Raw genomic sequence first — 18,115 nt, 5'->3', positions numbered from 1 at the left:
TGCATGAACCTTCATAATACATGAAATGGTTTCCCAAACTGCAGCCCCGTCATAGGGCTGGATGCCAATTCCAGAGATCTGTTTTTGCCCTCCCTTCCAGGCAGCTTCACTTATTTCTCAGTTGGGTGTCTTCCATGCCTTGCCAAATGGTAGAAAAAAAAATTTCATGAATATAAGCCACTGTAAATCCATCCTGGCATTGAGTAACCATTATTCTGACTAGAGCTTTCTCTTTGGCCTAAGGGTGTTAGGGTTTGTTTGAATAAGATAATTGCTACATATCAGTGCCTGGAAACATAAAGGAAAGAACTTACCATATTTCCCCCTTTTTCTTCTTGCAGCATCATCCGAGGGTTCTCCATAAACACGGTTAGCCTTCCAAGCTGCTGTCCTGCCAGTTGATATGAACGTGGCCTGTTCCTCACAGAAAGACTAACCCATGGCACTGCAAGAAGATATCCTTGGATCGTGGACAGATTAACTGGATTAACTGAAAAAAACACCCATTCAGTCAAGATTATGGGTTTTGGAAAAATCTTACTTTGCTGTGGATTTAAAATGAGGTGCATAATATAATGCCAACTCATTCCAAGTGGTCATTGGCAGACCATTAGCTGGAAAATTGCTTCCAGTTTTCATCACTGTGCATAACTCAAGTTCCCTTTGGGGAGCTATCTGTGCCCTTCACTAGAAGTCCTGTTTTAGCATGGCAACTACTGGATTATTTTATTATGTGTGCAGATGGCATGATGTTTTAGAAAAAAAAAATTACAGCAATTCTGCAATCTCAGTGGAAGTGTTCACAATATTATGCCCTGGTAGGAATGTAAACACGTCTCGATTATGTTAGTTATGATGTCTAAAGGTATACTGTCCAACTCTTAAGCACTTTATATGAGAACACTACACCAAGATGAATCAGCACATTCAGCACATGTGAGAAATCAAGTATTTTCTTTTTATTTTTATAAATCTTGGTGGTTTTTTTTTCTGGCTCAGACTGTCCAAGACAAACTCCACTACTCGCATATCCCCAGTTGTTTGTGGTAGGTTGATGTAAATATGGCCACAATACTGTTAGACTTCACCTCCAGATACTTTATTGAACAACTGGTTTACTTCTAGCACCAAAGGGAAGAAGAAGGGGGTCCAGTGATGGTGATATCTTAGCTTGCTTCTTTGTTCACAGGCACTATTGACCACATGAACATACAGGTACTCAAATACAGGAGGCTTCTATTTGGCTCCTCCAAGGGAGGAGTTCCTCCAAGGGAAAAAAGGGGATGGTATTCTTTTAATCAAAGACCATGGTGGATGGATGGTAAGGGCAACAGAATGCAATTCTTTTGTGTGGTCTGACGTTAACACTTCAGAAAAAATTCTAAGTCAAGTTGAAATCGCCATTCTCTCAAGAGAGAAACATCAAGTGACCCCACTATGTGCCTAGAGAAGGAAAAGGGTCAAGTCCTATACTAGGTTCCTTACTTAGTGTAGAACCTACTAGTCCCTTGTTAATCCTTTCTGGGATTATGCCTGTGACTAATTTTTTTTTTTAACTATGTCTTACGACAAAGCACAGTCCTGGGAAACCAGTCAACTTAGTTGTTGCTTGTCTTTGAGCATTAGAGACATGTTCATATTGACTTGCTACATAACACTGTAGCATGTTTTTTCCTGAAAATATCAAGTTGGTTGAATGGAAAGCTCAGCAAAGTATGTTCTGTGTGCCCACTGTCCCAGCCTGGGACTGACGGGCATCAGAGGCTTTGCTTTAAAATATGGGTAACCAGTTCTGGAAGACTTCCAACGCAAGCAAGCTTGGTGTTTTAGGGTGTCTCCAGATACATAAGCATTGTCTGCCTCCGCTCAGGGTCTCAGGAAATACACAGCCCATTGGAAACCACCCCCGCCTGAGATTTGGAAACCTGACGGAAAGGGAGGAAGGTCCAAATGAGTCAGCAGCAGGATGACTCACCACAAGCCTGGCAGGCTGCAGAGCCAGAGAAGGGGGCTTCCAACAAGGAACTCAGAGAAGTTGCAGTCACCACCAAGATCTGGCCCTTCGGCAGGTCAGCACCAGGACTGCCAGGCCCTCTGCAGACCATAATTCTCTTCACATCTATAATTAGGAGGCCAAACTCCAGCTGCCAACACCCTTGGACACAATATTCCAGTCTCCACTGCCCATCTCATGTGGTTCAGTTCTAATAGCAGGTCTTCTTCTTCCTTTCATTCCTTCCTTTATTCAGCAAGCATTTGTTGAGCAGCTACTATGTGCCAAGCATTGTGCTTGGGCAACAACAGTCCACAAAGCAGACTCCCCACCTGCCCTTATGAAACTGTATCTCCTCCTCCCAAACATTATCACCACCCCACCATTTCCACAATGAAAACATAATTCAGCCAGCATTCTCCATTCTGCCAGAGTAACCTAGGAAGAAGAACATGGCAGCAGACGGATCCTCAGGGAGGAGGCAGCAGAGTGACAGATGGTAAACTGCATCAGGCCACATATTTGCACCTTTCAGATACAGCCAACTCTTCCAGGGCCTAGACTGAGCTGGTTGGAGCTCCCCAAAGCAGCATTCGGTTGCTTTTCCTTGATATCCACCCTGGCTACCTATATTCCCTTTCTTTATATAGGCACAACCATTCACCACTACGCTGGATTATCTAACACTCCAATTCTATAACTCATCCAGGGGACACACAGTTGAGTCTGATGAAGCCTAAGAACTGCCAGGTGCTGAGATATTGTAACTGGGAATTAAGATTTAGCCAAGGACATTGTGAGACTACTGCTGACTCTCTTGGAAAACTGGACATGCTTTGTAGTGCAAATGTTCACTAAATGATGGTGGTTCATTGTTACTTACTTTGGCCTTTGCAAAATATTCTGAACAATTCAATAAGTAGAGTTTCCTAGTTTGTTTGTTTGTTTTTTTAAGCCAAAGGAACGCTGTGAAATTACTGAAAGATGTTGGGTGAAGAGGGACCTAGGAGAAGGCAAAATGAAGACCATTAAAGAGCCCCATTGAAGACTGTATCTCTAAAAATGCCTTAATGCCTGGCACATATTCCATATTTGCATATGAACTACTATTCTTTTCCAAACTGTCAACCTCTGTTTGAAATCATTGTGGGGGATAGTTTGGAAACCTGGTGGCATAAAATCCAAGCAGTCAAGAGCTAAACCAGCAAAAAAGAGGAATGACTTCATTCGCAGGCTTTGGCTTCTTTATTATGTGGTGGTCCTCTGTGATCTCCCACGGTTAACTTCAACTGTGCTGTACTTTCTTCCCAAGATGCATGTACGGAATGTTACCTCCTAGAAATCCAGAAATAGTTGTGGTGAGTTTTGTTTGGTAGGAAGCAAGAGGTGGGGAAGTAAAGGATACATATTTTTATGTCTAAGGACTGTAAACTGTTGATGCTTGACTTTTCCTTTTACCTACACCTGTGCTACACCTTTATTAAAAGGCTGACACCCAGACTTGTGCAGGAAAGGCACTCTTGGGAATGAACAGAAATGAATAATTATGAGACTTTCCGTGCTGCCAAGGGGATTCGCTTATTTCCACTCCAGAACTGAATATGCAGAGCATTGCCAGTCCTGCTAGTGTGAAAAGCAAATTACTTCAATAGTTTGAGACGTACCTAGGGGAAGAGAGATCCTATCAACTTTCTTTGCGGGTAGTGGCGTACCTTCAAATCCTTGCTCAGGCTCTGTGAGGTGTGCACCCGCAGATTTCACTTCTACCTCCGGAATCCTGGCAAACAAGCCAGAAATCTCTCCAGAGTCACTTCGCAGTTGCTCAGAAAGAGGCTAACGGTCCTTAGTCCTGAGGAAATTCTGCCATTTTTAACATTCAAGGAGAAAAGCCGTATCAGCTGTTCGTGAGAATACCAACTAAGGATAAAAACTTCTGATGGATCCCCCTTGTTACTTGCAAATGCTTTCTTTGTCTGCAAATGTCACATAATTGATTTTGGATAGGAACAACAAAAGTCTCAAGGAAGTGAAGTTTTTAATGCCCCCCTTGGCACTTTACTTTCATCAAAACCTCCTCTTTCTAGTACATGAGCAGTTTTGTTCTTTGTGATGTTTTCCTCTACATTCTTCAGAATAATTTTGTTACTTGACAACTAGACTTGTCAATCGTCTTAGACTCTTTTTAAAAATCTAATCTTTGAAAATGACACAAATTCCTTTATTGCTTTAAGGCTGTTTTTATTCACCCCTCCCACAGCCCCCTCCACTGCACTTTTTTGTTTTTTGCGGGGATTTTTTTCTTTCATCTCTCTTCTTTTAACATGACGCTGTGGGTAGTTTTCAAGAATTCTATAAAGAACTCAACAAAAAGTATATTCGTTACCTTTTTTCCCCAGTCCTAATATTTCTTCTTAAGCTTGATCTTGGTGAAAACTTGTTGCCCAAAAAGCAGTGAGGTAGGGATTAATAACGCTGACCAGTCATCTGGAAGATTAATTAATCCCAGTGCAGCCCTGAGATCAGGAAGGAGGACAGGCCAGGAGATGTTTCTACTCCAGGCACCACTAAGGACTCTATTTCAGAGGCAGATCCTGCTCCTTAGTCTTTTTAGATCTGAATCTAATCCTGAATCCAGAAAATTATCCTATGAATTCTGGTTTATCAACGCACGTGATTCCTGGCACCACTGCATAGCTTCAAGGTAAAAGAGAGCCTTGTTTCCATTATTTTGCTATGGTGGCTTTTGGGAAGACAGAGAGCATTCTTTTGAAAGCGGGAAACTTAAGGAAAAGTTGGCCAAGTGCACAGGAAAGTTCTACCACACCTTAATGTAAAGAACAAAATAGATGCTTCTCATTTGGGGAAAATAGCTAAAAGGACAGTAACAGTACTGATGGCCTTCTGGCCATCACCTTAGCTCCACAGGGAAAATTCTGGGTGAGAGCAAGCACTGTTTCTAAAATCTAAATTTTTTCAGGTGAAATTTACCAGCAACAAATGTAAAAGGGAACTGCCATCAGGCATAGGGCTAGTTTTATACTTCCTGCCTAATGGCAAAATGACTGAGACATGACTTCCATGGAACAGCAGAAAATGGATGCCAAAGATGTCATAAAACTGAAGTTCAGTTTGCCACGTAAGGCTATTTAAAAACCCTGATGCACTCCAAGCACTCTTCCTTCAGAGCTTTCCTCCTACAATTATATCAAGCACAAGAAGGCACCAACAGCATATACTTAATGTAATGTAAAAGTAACCATATGACTTGTGTTGAATTACCATTGGCTGGTTGACATAAGTGTCATAGATATTTAGACATTATTTCTGATCATACAAAATTATTTTCATAATTTAATATTCTTTTCAATTTTCATAAATTCTTTTCAATTTTCATAAATTGGAGCCAGTGGTTTGGGAGGTTTTTTGTTTGTTTGTTTGTTTGTTTGTTTAGTTATTTGTTGCATTGTTGTTTTCCAAACCTCAGATATTTTGAGAAGCCTTAGAAAGGCTCTTAAGCCCAGGCCTTTTTGCCTCATGTGCAGAGTATTAATAACAGCCCTACTGATGTGAACCTCAAGGAAGGAGGCTATTAAATTAATCCAACACTGGAGATACTAATACCTCAAACAATTAAAACACTGAAGACTCTGCTGGTTGCCTTCCACATTGTTTATAACCTTTTAAAATTCAGTCATTTGGATCAAGAGAAATAAATGGTTGGTTTCATATGGCTTTTGCCACATTAGCACAGACACATCTACCAAATGTAGAAGTCTAGACTGAGTGGATGCATGAGAGCAAACAGATCTGTAATATGATTGCATTTAATCACCGCCACGGCCCAAATTCTGTAAAAATATATCCAAATATGTAATGCTAAAAAAAATTCAAAACAGGAGACTCTTACTAGATCATGCTTTCACTTAGGGTAGGATAACTGATCTTGAAGATAACTTCATAGAAAAATTTGCTGGCTGAAATGCCCCAGGCACCTCAGGGTTGGTCCTGTCCTATTCCACAAACTGATCATGGTCTTCTCCCATCTTCTCAGAGGAGTTAGCCTGGCCTCTAAAATAGCACAAATGCCATGAAGTTATCTTTCTAAACTCTATAGAGACTTCCTATCCAAGTATAATTCCAAAAATATGATTTGAGTTTGAGCATGCCTGTGGTCCTTGATTCTATGATCCCTAAATCAGTTCTACTTTTCTCTCTCTCTCTCTCTCTCTCTCTCTCTCTCTCTCTCTCTCTCTCTATATATATATATATATATATATATATATATATAATCTCCAGTATTTTTTTTCAACCACAATTTAGTGCATTTAGCGTGTTAACGTTGGGAACTGCCTGCTGGCTCTATGTCTACTTTTGACAATGCCTATGTCCAGATACCATACAGTGCATTTGAGAGAGGACCAAGGTTATGTTTTCCCACATACCAGCTGCTGCAGAGGTTTCGAAGTGCCTGACCCAGTTCTTTTTCACATCAAAAAGGCCTTCGGTTGCAGATGGAAACCTTAAAGATGAATGTAGAGTGGGGGAGGAAATTCATGTTTGAATGCTGAAACCCTTGTCTTTTTTAGTTTTATTCAATTCCCACCTCAGATCACCAGAAAGGGAGGCCTCTTTGGTGGGTGTTGGCCCTCACTGGGGGTAAAAGGGGTTCTATTTGCTTAAACTCATGCTCGTAGGCAATTTTAGGGCTCTCTGGGGCTCTGAATGGTTTCTCCACCACCACCTTTCTTCCACCAATAGAAAGATGTTGTCCTTACAAGGCCATGTCTGAGAAGACCATGGTTTAACTAGTAAAAGAAGCTCACATTGCAGAGAGCTGAATAATACCAGGCTCTTGACTTTGTACTGTGTGTCGCAGTCATGACTGGGACAGAAGGAACCAGTCTGCTGAAAAGTCAAGCCAGCACAAATATTTGGAAACTAATTCCACTGAAACTCTTGTATCATTAAATCATACTATTGTAGTTTCAGTTAATGTAATTATTTAATATCATTAGGCACTAAATTAAATAGCTTTGCACAAAATTTTAGAAAAGATCAATCTTGTAACAAAATTTAATATTAACAGTAAAAAGCACCTGAGAAAAGAAAATATCGATCTGTTGTGGTTTATATACTTGAGTTATTCTTAGAACTTTGTGGAGATTGACACTGCTCTGATAAAAAGGAAGAAAATGTTTTGAATTCAAGAATGCTAGACTAATAGAAATAGCCCAGTCTCTCTGGGCCACTGCTCTTCAGTATGGGGTGCTCTCTGTCCCTCCTTAGCAGATGGGGTTGTTGGGAGGCTAAAATGAGCTAAGGGAAGAAGCTATACTGTGCCTCCAATATCCCTTATGTGTAATTAGAGTGCCGATCTGGGCTGCAGGCTTTATTCAATGATTCCTTTCCCTTACTTGAGGCTTTCTCTGTAGAGCTGTTATTTCTGAGCCTCCATTCTGGGATTTACAAAGGAAACAGAATGATGAAGAAGTAACAATCAGCATTTTACTCACACGCGCGCACACACACACACACACACTTTTTCTAATATATGAGGCTAGTCTGCAGAGTCCACAGCCCAGGTGTCCATTTATTTCCACTTCTTCACCTCCCAAAGATTTAGAGCTCCATGATCTACCAAGGTGAAGACTGCCAATCCCAGGTTGGAGAAGACCCGTCAGAGTGTGGAGGTGCCAAACTGAGAGGCACAGGAAGCAGACAGCCACATCAAACTTTTTTGATGAACTACTGCAAATTGGTGTTTGTTCTAGGAAAGAAAGAGGAAGAAAAATTACACAATGTGAATTGAACATAAGAGCAGTGCTCTTTATAGAGTATGAGAAGGGAGGATGGGGGAGAATCTGATTAAAAAAATGATTCATTCCTTCACAGACACTAACAAACATGGCTAAAAAGCACATGTCAGAACACAGAAGCCTAGGTAGATGGTTGACATTTTTATAACTTCCTTAAGTGAGTAGTTAAACCAGCAGTCTTAATTCTGTTGGTCTCCCAAGAGTGTTTAATTACATAAGTATTACCTGTATTCATTTCCCACAACTGTTGGGTTTTTCTTTCTTTCTTTTTTTTTTTTTCCTCTGTGCATCCTAGAAAAACTCCCAGGACTAGACTTAGGAGGAGGCAATCAAGTTATGTGGTAAAACAAGAGTGCCTTTTCTGTTGGATATCCACTTTAGTTTCCTGGCTTCCAGGGCATAAGATGTTTAGAACCTTTTTTTCTCTAAACATAAGAATTATTGTGTACCACAATTTTGAACCACCGATTTCCATATCTTCAGCAGCTATCAACTTGCCAATTCCCTTTGGGTCTCCTTTGTATATTCTTATGTTTCCTTCTGTTTCTACTTGTCCTCAAAAAGAGTTGAGGGGGGCATGACTCTTATAAAATGGATAAAAATGAAACTGTACAGATGTTTGCCTCCCTTGTATCTGTGAGCATGATCTCTATCAGGCTGGAAAATCTGCTTTATCATTTTGTATATTTGACTATTTTGTATTCAGCATTACTTGACTCCTTATGTGCATGGCAATGTATTAAAATGTGGGATTTCTATTATCGTGTAAAAGCGTTTTGATTCTGATTTTCAACATATATCCTTGGAAAAAATTACATTAAACTTTTCTATTTTCTTCAGCTCATCAGCTTGCAGAAGAAAAAGAAAAGTTAACAGCATTTCACTTTCCCTGTGTTAGCTAATGATGCAATTCATGGTGGAAAATTGTCCTCAATTATGCTGTGTTTCTTAGAGAAATAATATATGTGAAATGAATTGATGGCCTCCCTATGGCTCCCAGCACACAGAATTCCCCCAGCACCAAATCCCACCAGCATAATTGCAATGACTGGTGAACTCTTTAGTGTCGAGCACAGCTGGACGATAGATGCAATTCTCTTCATCCCTCAGACATGGTAAACACACTAGGAAGAGATGGGACAACAGATCTTGGCCCACCGATTTCCTCTCACCCCAGAGAGTCTTATGTGCTAATAACAGTATGATTGATGGTATTTCCCAGCACCTCCTGCTCCATCTCTCTAAGATGTAAGCTATCTGTATTTTATCAATAGAAAGGCTGACCTTCAAATAACATCTGCCCAAGAGACTCGGATTAGAAACCAGTGCTTCCAGACAGATTTGGCATAGCCAGCCTCTAGTGCGGCAAACATCCGCAATACCCTCCACACACCTCCATGTATTGTTAAAGGGCCATTTTTCTCAAACTTAAAAAAAAAAATCCCCTGAATAATATGATACACCAAATATAAAAAATTGACCGTTTTCCTGCTCTAAACTACCATTTTCACCCTTCCTTTTGTCAAGGAGACATCATAATGAGTACTTATAGACACTCTCACTTTACTGAATATGATGAATTGCCTCAACCAGTACAGGAGAAACACTTCTTTCCCAGAAAGGAAAAAGCACTTATAAACTACATAAAAAAGAAAGGAGACACCCATTGCCTTTTTTATTACATGCTTACTGTAAATCTAGTGTTTGTTTGGTTTTCTGAGAAAGGTTTCCAAAAGTAAAACCTGTGATAACCTTTTAGGTTAGCTTACTGACTCCACGTATAAATCTTCCAAATCTTTTGATATACCTTGCAACCCTAAAAGCACAATTTTCTCCTACTTCCTCTACTTAAAAGATTTTGAACTTGGAAAATGGAGCCACCTTTTTGTCAGTTAACCTTTTTAGAAGATGGTAAAGCCAGAGCCCCCAAACAAAATATTCTCTTTGTCTTAACCTTTTGGGATCATTTCTAACTATTTCTTCTCTTCCTGTCTCTTTCTCTTATGATTTTCTTCCTTTGTTAGTCCTCTGCCTTTAACTTACCTCTCTCTTTTGTAGGCTTGTCTTAAAACCTTTCTGCACGTGCCTTTCTCTTCCTCTATCTCATCTCCTTTGCCCTCCCTTTTTCTCTCCCATCTCTCTCTCTCTCTCTCTTCCTCTCTCTCTCTCTCTCTCTTCCAACCCATTTACCCTTCTCCTTCCTTCTTTTTAGGGTAGAGCAGTTATCTGTCTTTGTATCCCCATCTCTTGGCACATTATAATTGCTCAACATCATAGTTGCTCAACATCATGGTTGCTCAACAAATGTTAGGTGAACTGAATTAAACTTGGTGCCATGTTTTTTCTGGCTTATATTCCTTCTGCCTACTGAGCCTAGCAACCTCTGCAAACACTTCATTAAACAAATCAACTCATAGTAATAAAGACTACACCAGATGTGTTTTCTGAGGTACGTGAAAGCTTTAGTTAACATGTTCTCCCCAAACAAGGAGTAGGCAGATTCTCCTATATATCACTTTGCCAATACAAAGAAAAGCCTTCCTGTCATCTCAGCATTTGGGTAACTCATGATGCCTGGGGTAAACATTGTAGCTATATTTTGATCAAAGACAGTGATGTCTGTGAGAAGTTCATTTGAGACCACCAAAATAATTTTTCAACCTAAGATTATTCGGAATCTTATAAAATCTTTTTTGTGAGACCTAGCAAACGTGAAGTGCAGTGCTGGTTATCTTGTGCTAGAGAAATCCTTAAATGCATTTTAGTTTCCTATTGATCTTTTTTGCCAAGAGCTGGCGCTGGTTGAGGAGATTTTTTTCTGTTAATGATGAAATCATTAGAATTGTTAATACTTTCTCCAATTTCTATTTATAAGGCATATAGATGTATGTACACTGTAAAATAGCTTTCCCTTATTTTTCACAGACATTGTGCAAATATTGAAAAATTAACTAAAAACAAGCTTTAAGAAAGACAACTGCAATCACATTTTTGTGTAGCACTGGGGAAATACAAAGTGGGACTAGATCATGAGAATTGTATATAGTTGTTTCACAAGTTGATGATGTTCCCTTTCTCACGAGAAGTTGAAAAGTTGACAGGGTTCTATTTTTCCATCATATATCTCTCCTTTTAGTAGTGTAACCCAAATATTATTAGGTTCCCATGGCCCAGTGTCTGCAGGAAAGTTCAAGAGGGGAATAAGAATGCATACGAAAGCATTGCAAGATTTTACTTTGTCCTTCGTGATACTTCCAAAACCGAGTGTGTGGGTGGAGATGTGGGTATGAGTTACACAGAAAATATCTTAAAATCCTACTTCCCATCTATGCTACCCTCATTATCCTCCACCCAAAGGCAGCTGCTCCCTTCCGTTTTAACTCTTCTCTCTCTCTCAGGAAGAACCTTCTAAATCTCAACCCTTTTCCATATAACTTTCCCACTTCTGCCTCTCCAGCTCGGCTTTTCTATCCTTGTCATGATTCTCCCTTTCAAAATCATTAAAACAAAACTAGTAAACATTGAATTTTTCTTTAGTGAGAAAAGAAGAAAAAGGGATATGATAATACTATATTTTTCTTAATAATTTTCTTTATCAATTTTTCTTAGTAATTCTTGCCCCAGGGCTGTGAAATTGATGACTCAAAAAAAAAAAATGGAGGGTAACAGAAGGTTAATTTGATTGCCATTGATGGTTTAAATTCTAGTTCCAGTAAGTAAGCCTTGTGGGGCTTGAAATCTTTTCATGTTTTAACAAACATAGGTGGATCTTGTGCCATTTGTCCTGTGTGCCAAGAACTGTTCACCTTACTGGTCTAAGTATTGTTGATTCAGAAATGAATGATATTTTTCCTGACTTTAGAGATCTTACACATTAAGAGAAATAAGCAGCTCAACTAATAACTTCTTCTTAAGTAGCCTATATTAAAATGAAAATATCTCTGGAAGGATAACTTAATACCCATTTATTCCCAGATGTTGGGGTTGGGGAGAGATGCAAGAATATTCCATAATCAAGTCAGCTCTGAAAATATGATATATGTACTTTACCCTTGTCCTAGAGACTTGGGATGCCTATTAGCACATTAAAGGCTCTGAGAAGTCTTGCAAGAAATAATCATACACATTTGTTCAGTGTAGCACTTTCAAAATTCATTCAAGCATCAACTGTTTTCCCCCAGAGAATACCAATTTACAGCCCATAGAACAAACACTTTTGGAAATACTGTTCTAGACCAACCAGTGCTTCATGGCAATGTTCTTTCAAGCAGGCGAGTGTGCAGACCCTCAGGAAAGAAGTGGTGCCACAGATGGACCCCCTGAGAGGGAGATGGAGACCTGGGGTATAAAAAGTGGGCTAAAAACAAACCTGCCACTTTCTATTAATGAAAATAATTACAAAACAGCTACTACATGTTCAACCCCGTTAGCCTATCACATCCCAGCCCTTTCACCAGCCACGGATGGAGAAGGGGGAGCAGTTGCATAACCTTGGACAAGGCTCATATCTCTCTATATTTTAACATTCTCTTCTGGAATATTAGGGGTTTGGAATAGATGGACTCCTGTAATCCCTTTGTAGCACACTACTTCAGTTCAGTTCTAATTTTGTACAATCTTATCCTCAGCTTTGCTTTTAAAGTAAGCACATAATTATTTTGCAGCAACTTGGATGGAGCTGGAGGCCATTATTCTGAGTGAAGTAACTCAGGAATGGAAAACCAAATATCATATGTTCTCACTTATTAGTGGGAGCTAAGCTATGAGGATGCAAAGCCATAAGAATATATAATGGACTTTGGGGACTCTCAGTGGGAAGGGAGAAGGGGGTGAAGGATAAAAGACTACATATTGGGTACAGTTTACACTGCTCAGTTGATGGGTGCACCAGAATCCAAGAAATCACCACTAAATAACTTATTCATGTAATTGAAAACCACCTGAACCCCAAAATCTTTTGAAATAAAAAATTAAATTTATTTAAAATAAAGTAAGCGATAATTAGAAAATCTAGAAGCTTCTAATACACCATAGTTCACTTTCCTTCTTAATTCTAAAGGGTATGTTTTCATTTTACAAATATTTTTGTCTCCCAGGTGTTATAGAAGCAGTTTTTCAAAGAAAACAAAAATTCGGACCACAATTAGAGCAATGATACAAGCACATAGGTCCACAGTTGGTAACTTCATCAACACAAACAGGTATTGATTTTTTTATTGGTTAAGCCAAAAATCTTTAAAGATTATTCTTGGATACAATGGAATCAGGAAAAAAGAAGCCCTTCAAAGATTTCAAAAAAAAAAAAGAACAAATGGTATCAAACTTGACACTCCCTTTGATGACACTCTATTCAAAAATTAAATTAGGGGAATTAGAGAGAGGGTGAATTCAGAACTATATTTTAAAGAGGGAGCCAGGCTCAGCAGGCTCATGCCTGTAATCCCAGCACTTTGGGAGCCTGAGGCAGGTGGATCACCTGAGGTCAGGAGTTCAAGATGAGCCTGGGCAAGATGGTGAAACCCTGTCTCTACTAAAACTACAAAATATTAGCCAGGCATGGTGGCGGGTACCTATAATCCCAGCTACTCCAGAGGCTGAGGCACAAGAATTGCTTGAACCGGGGAGCCGGAGCTTGCAGTGAGCAGAGATCACGCCACTGCACTCCAGCCTGGGTGATAGAGTGAGACTCTGTCTCAGAAAAAGAAGAAAGAAAGAAATTATTCAGAAAGATCTTCTGCCTAACTCTTAAATAATGACATTTCTGGGAGTGTGTTTTTGTGTTTGTGTGCACATGTGGTACATACACACAGTGATGGAGGTGGAGGCAGGAGGGAAGAGGGAAGAGACTGGGAGAGTTTCAAAGACCTAATTCCTGTTTGGTCAGGTTTACTTCATCTCTGACCCTGGACACGACAGATACATCCCTGCCTTTGTTTTCCTCTTGTATTCATTTCTATTACATTGCCAAATCATTAAATGATGCTGCTCTGTGAAAATAAAATCCTTTTTTAAAGGTTTTATATATTTTTTTTAATTTCATTTTGAAAAACAAAGGTTGTTATAATGAGAATCAGTCCTGGTGAGTATGTGATATTGGTCTCTGAAATATGATTTAATTTCCTCTAACAAAGACAGTAGCTCCATTAATTGAGTGCTTACTATGGGTCAAATATTCTTTACATCACCTCATTTAATTCTAACAATATCCTGTTGGATATTATCATTTCCCTGGAGGCCATTATTCTAAGTGAAGTAATTCAGAAATTGAAAACCAAATATCGCATGTTCTCACAAGTGAGAGCTAAGCTATGGGTATGCAAAGGCATACAGAGTGGTATAATGGACACTGGAGATTCAGAAGGCGGGAGGGTAGGAGAGGGGTGAGGGATGAAAAACTCCCTACTGGGTACAATGTACACTACTTGGGTGATGAGTACACTAAAATTCCAGACTTCCCCACAGTACAATTTATCCAGGTAGCCAAAAACCACTTGTACCCCTAAAGCTACTAAAATTAAAAAAAAAATAATAGTAAGATATTATAGTTCCCATTTCACACATAAAGAAATTAAGGCTTAAAGGGATTCAATTATTAGGCCATATCACAGAGCTAACCCAGTTATTTCTGACTGGGAAACATAAAAATATCAACCATTAAACTGTATATCCATGTATTGAGCACCCACTATACACAAAGCACTATGCTAGACAATGAATCCCTTGCCTAACTGGTCCTTAAACTCTTCAAGATCACAGGTACTTTGAAAACACTGCTGAAAGCTATGCATGCTCTTTTCAAAAAATGTACCCAATGCACAAACCTTGGCATACCTTTTCAGTGGATTCAAGAAATTTCTGAACCCATCTCATCTTAAGAACTCCTACTTTAAAGAATTGCACAGAATTCAGTTGGTGAAGAAGATATGATAGAAGAAGAAATGTAGCCAGCAATGACTTGGACTTCAAGTTGCAGCAAAGTTCCTCTCACAGGAAAAGCAGAGGTGGTCATGATTTATTCTACAAGTACTTATTGGGTGCCTCCCTTGTGAGGCCCTGGGAATACAACAGGAGATTGTACAAAGTCCAGTCTTCATGGAGAATACTGCCCAGGAAAGGATGTAGGTAAGTGAGCAGGCATTTGATTTGGAGTCCTCATTCTGCATTTTTGTATTCTTTGATGCTTCTAAGAGTATCCGAAAAACTAGCTAATTCGATATTGGGTGTTTATAGTAAAGATATTGCTATTGCATAATTTCTGTCCCCATGTGTGAAGTTGAAGATATAATGAACATTTCTGTTAACAAAAATATTTTTCCTATTCCCTTTGGTGAAAAGGAAGCAAATACACCTGTTCTTTCAAACACCGTTCCAACATCTGTCTTCCAAAATTGGTATTAATGTATGCTATGTCTTTTTGTGCTGTCCCTCTCAAAATTTTAAACACCCTTTTTTCTTCAATGTGTTACTCAATTTCACTTATATTGGGGTGAGATGGCTTTAGTAGGAAACCAAGTAAATACCCAGTGCCCTCATATGGTATAATTTCAGGCTCGTCAAGTTTTTTTTTTATGTTTATTCAAGAGCTTTTATTTATTCATAACTCATTTATTTCCACGAAGTAGTTGTGGCAATTCATAAGAAAATATACTATAAAATATAAAGCTATAAATAAACAAAATTCAGGACCAGAGAAAATGTAGCACCATTAGAAGATCAAGACAAGGATGTAGGCATAGCCTGTACACTTTGGTCATCTTTATTAAAAAAGAAGCCATAAATTTCATGCCAACCTTACAGGCCATCATAGTGATTTGATGCAGGATTTACAACATCTGTAAAAATAAACATGAATGTATAATGGAGAATAATGCAAAAATCATGTGAATGTTTAAGAACTGTGCTGAGGGCTATGCCTTCAATACCTAAGAATATAAGCTCAGTCTTGTCTGATGATGGGGGTGAAAAAGTTGTAGAAGTATCACCTTAGGAGACATCAAGTTTTCCTTTCCATGTAAGTCTGAGAAAAATTTCTTAATGTCTCTTTATAGGTGGAACCCCAAGTGAAGCAGTAGACAATTTCCCTGCAGCATATGCAATAAAGGTTTTCAAATATCTGTTTCTTATGATGCCCCTCCGAGGCAGCAAATGACAGAGACTACTGCAGCCAAGTGGAAAAAAAAATTCTGTGAGGTCCAAAATAATGTGGTCTCAGTTTATGAGCTCATCAAATCCTAAGGTTACCTAAAGGACTGAGAATAAGGAATAAGCAAAATACTGTGCTCATGACTAAAGCCCTCTAGCAACCAACCTCAGCTAGAATAGCAATTACGTTTAGAGCATTTGCAATTTGGCAGGTACTTTAATGCACTGTTTTATTTAATCCTTCTAATAACTCCCAGGCAGGGGCATTGGTCAGGACTCTTTCAGCTGCTAGTGACTAAAGCCCAACTCAAACTACCTTAAGCAGAGAGACAGAAAGAGAAAGATTTATTGGATGATGTAATAGAGAAAAACCAGGGCTGGATGAGCTGTTTAGCTCAGTCTCTTAGTATCCACAAGTGGTGCTTTCTTCCATGAATAGCAAAGACGACATCTCACAGTCCCAGCCTTATGCAGAAAGAGACCCTCTCTCATGACATCCACCTGTCCTGAAAATGGACCCTGATTGCCCATTTTGGGGTCACATGCTACACCTTGGCCCAATCGGTGTGTCCAAGAAGATGTGGCTCTCTAATTGGCTGCCCTGTTGTGGGGAAAGTGGATCCCCAGATTGACAGCAAAAGGATCTCATGGAACTTTGAGGTGGCAGCAGCGTTCAGAAGGAATGGATGCAAGGCAGACAAAAATATGACGGTCCTTACAGTGAGTATTATGACCTCCACTTTATAGATGAGAAAATAGAGGCCCAAAATAGCAAGTGGCAGAGCCAAGATGTTATTGTGAATCCAACATTAGTCATAAGAGGTTAGATTGTGCTATGGTAACCAGAAATAAAACTTAAAATTTCAATAGTTTAACTGAACGTGTTGGTATGCACCTGTAGTCCCAGCTACTCCAGAGGCTGAAGCAGGAGAATTTCTTGATCAAGGTTGTTCAAGTCTAGCCTGGGCAACATAGCAAGACCCCCATCTCTAAAACAAAAAAAAAATTAATACAAAATTTAAAATGTTTTAATAGCTTACTTAGCACACTGAACCATTAATTCTGGCTTATCTTACATGCCTGACTCAGGTAAGGGTGTAGGGGACTCTGTTCCCCCACAGTACTCAGGCTGACAGTGGAGGCTCTAGAATCTGGAAAACCTGGATTCCAGGCCCATAAGCAAAGGAAGAGAAGGGCATGATGTTGGGTGCAGTGGCTCGTGCCTATAATCCCAGTACCTTGGGAGGTCAAAGCAGGAGGATTACTTGAGCCCAGGATTTTGAGCAAGTCTGGGCAACTTGATGAAACTCTATCTCTACCAAATAGCTGGGTGTGGTGACATGTGCCAATAATCCCAGCTACTTGGGAGGCGGAGCTGGGAGGATTGCTTGAGCCTGGGAGGCGGAGGTTGCAGTGAGCCAGAATCACACCCCTGCACTCCAACCTGGTCAACAGAGTGAGACCCTGTCTCAGAAAATAAATAAATAAATAAAGAGCGAGAGAGAGAGAGAGGGAGAGAGAGAGAGAAAGGCATGAAACACTCACAGCCATAGCCCACTAGACAGAATGAGCCACATGTCTCTGCCTAACTGCAAGATAGTTAGGAAATGACCCAGGGTCAGCGGGTTGGGGGCAGGAATGAGATAGAAGGGAAGGGTCGTGGTGTGTACATGGATATTTGTATTACATATTTTTGGCACATAAATTTCTATAATCCCAAACCTTTGGCTCTCATTTATCGTTTGTCAAACCCATATTCCTTAAGTGCCACAGAAGCAAATGTGAGTAATCACAGTTTCTGGTCAGCCTCTCATCTCGCCTGGCCACAGTGAATGAGACACGGATAGATATTCTAGTTCTCCAGCTGATCCTAGGAGAAAAGATAAATGATTCAGAACACAGCAGGCTTACAAAGCTGGCTAGCCCTGTGCAGGTGTCATTTCAGCCCCCTGACCTCCTCTCAGGAGCCACAGTTCAGCCTCGTCTGCTGGGCACTGAGTCCAGCCGAGGGAGCACCAGCTTTAGGCTGCCGGCAACTGGGCTAAACCTCCAAAACAAATGTACTTTGACGCTGAGTGTTGTTTCTGAATTTAGTTCTTCACACGATTTAAATTGTCATCTTCAGTGGCCACGCTAAGCTGTGATAGTAGATGCTGGTCTGGAC

The 18,115-nt window shown here is 39.8% G+C and overlaps 1 protein-coding gene across 6 annotated transcripts in view; it reads left to right on the top strand.

The window, feature by feature from the left end:
• Nucleotides 1–18,115, top strand: part of SAMD12 (sterile alpha motif domain containing 12) — a 492,602-nt gene that overhangs the window by 425,571 nt on the left and 48,916 nt on the right. For 5 of the 6 annotated variants that reach the window (XR_010159661.1, XM_009455826.5, XM_009455825.5 and 2 more), the window contains one exon: nucleotides 342–8,567. The exons of the other annotated variant lie outside the window; for it this stretch is intronic. Coding sequence is in view for 4 of the 5 variants with exons in the window: in XM_009455826.5 (XP_009454101.1) it covers nucleotides 342–402 (61 nt within the window). In the remaining variant the exon portion in view is untranslated. Of the gene's footprint in view, nucleotides 1–341; nucleotides 8,568–18,115 lie in introns of those variants that run through there. 6 annotated transcript variants of the gene reach the window in all.

This window comes from Pan troglodytes, chromosome 7 (assembly GCF_028858775.2).
Source record: "Pan troglodytes isolate AG18354 chromosome 7, NHGRI_mPanTro3-v2.0_pri, whole genome shotgun sequence".
NCBI classification, from domain to species: Eukaryota; Metazoa; Chordata; class Mammalia; order Primates; family Hominidae; genus Pan; species Pan troglodytes.
Note: the sequence above shows the minus strand (reverse complement) of the source record. Positions and strands in the feature narration are given on the sequence as shown.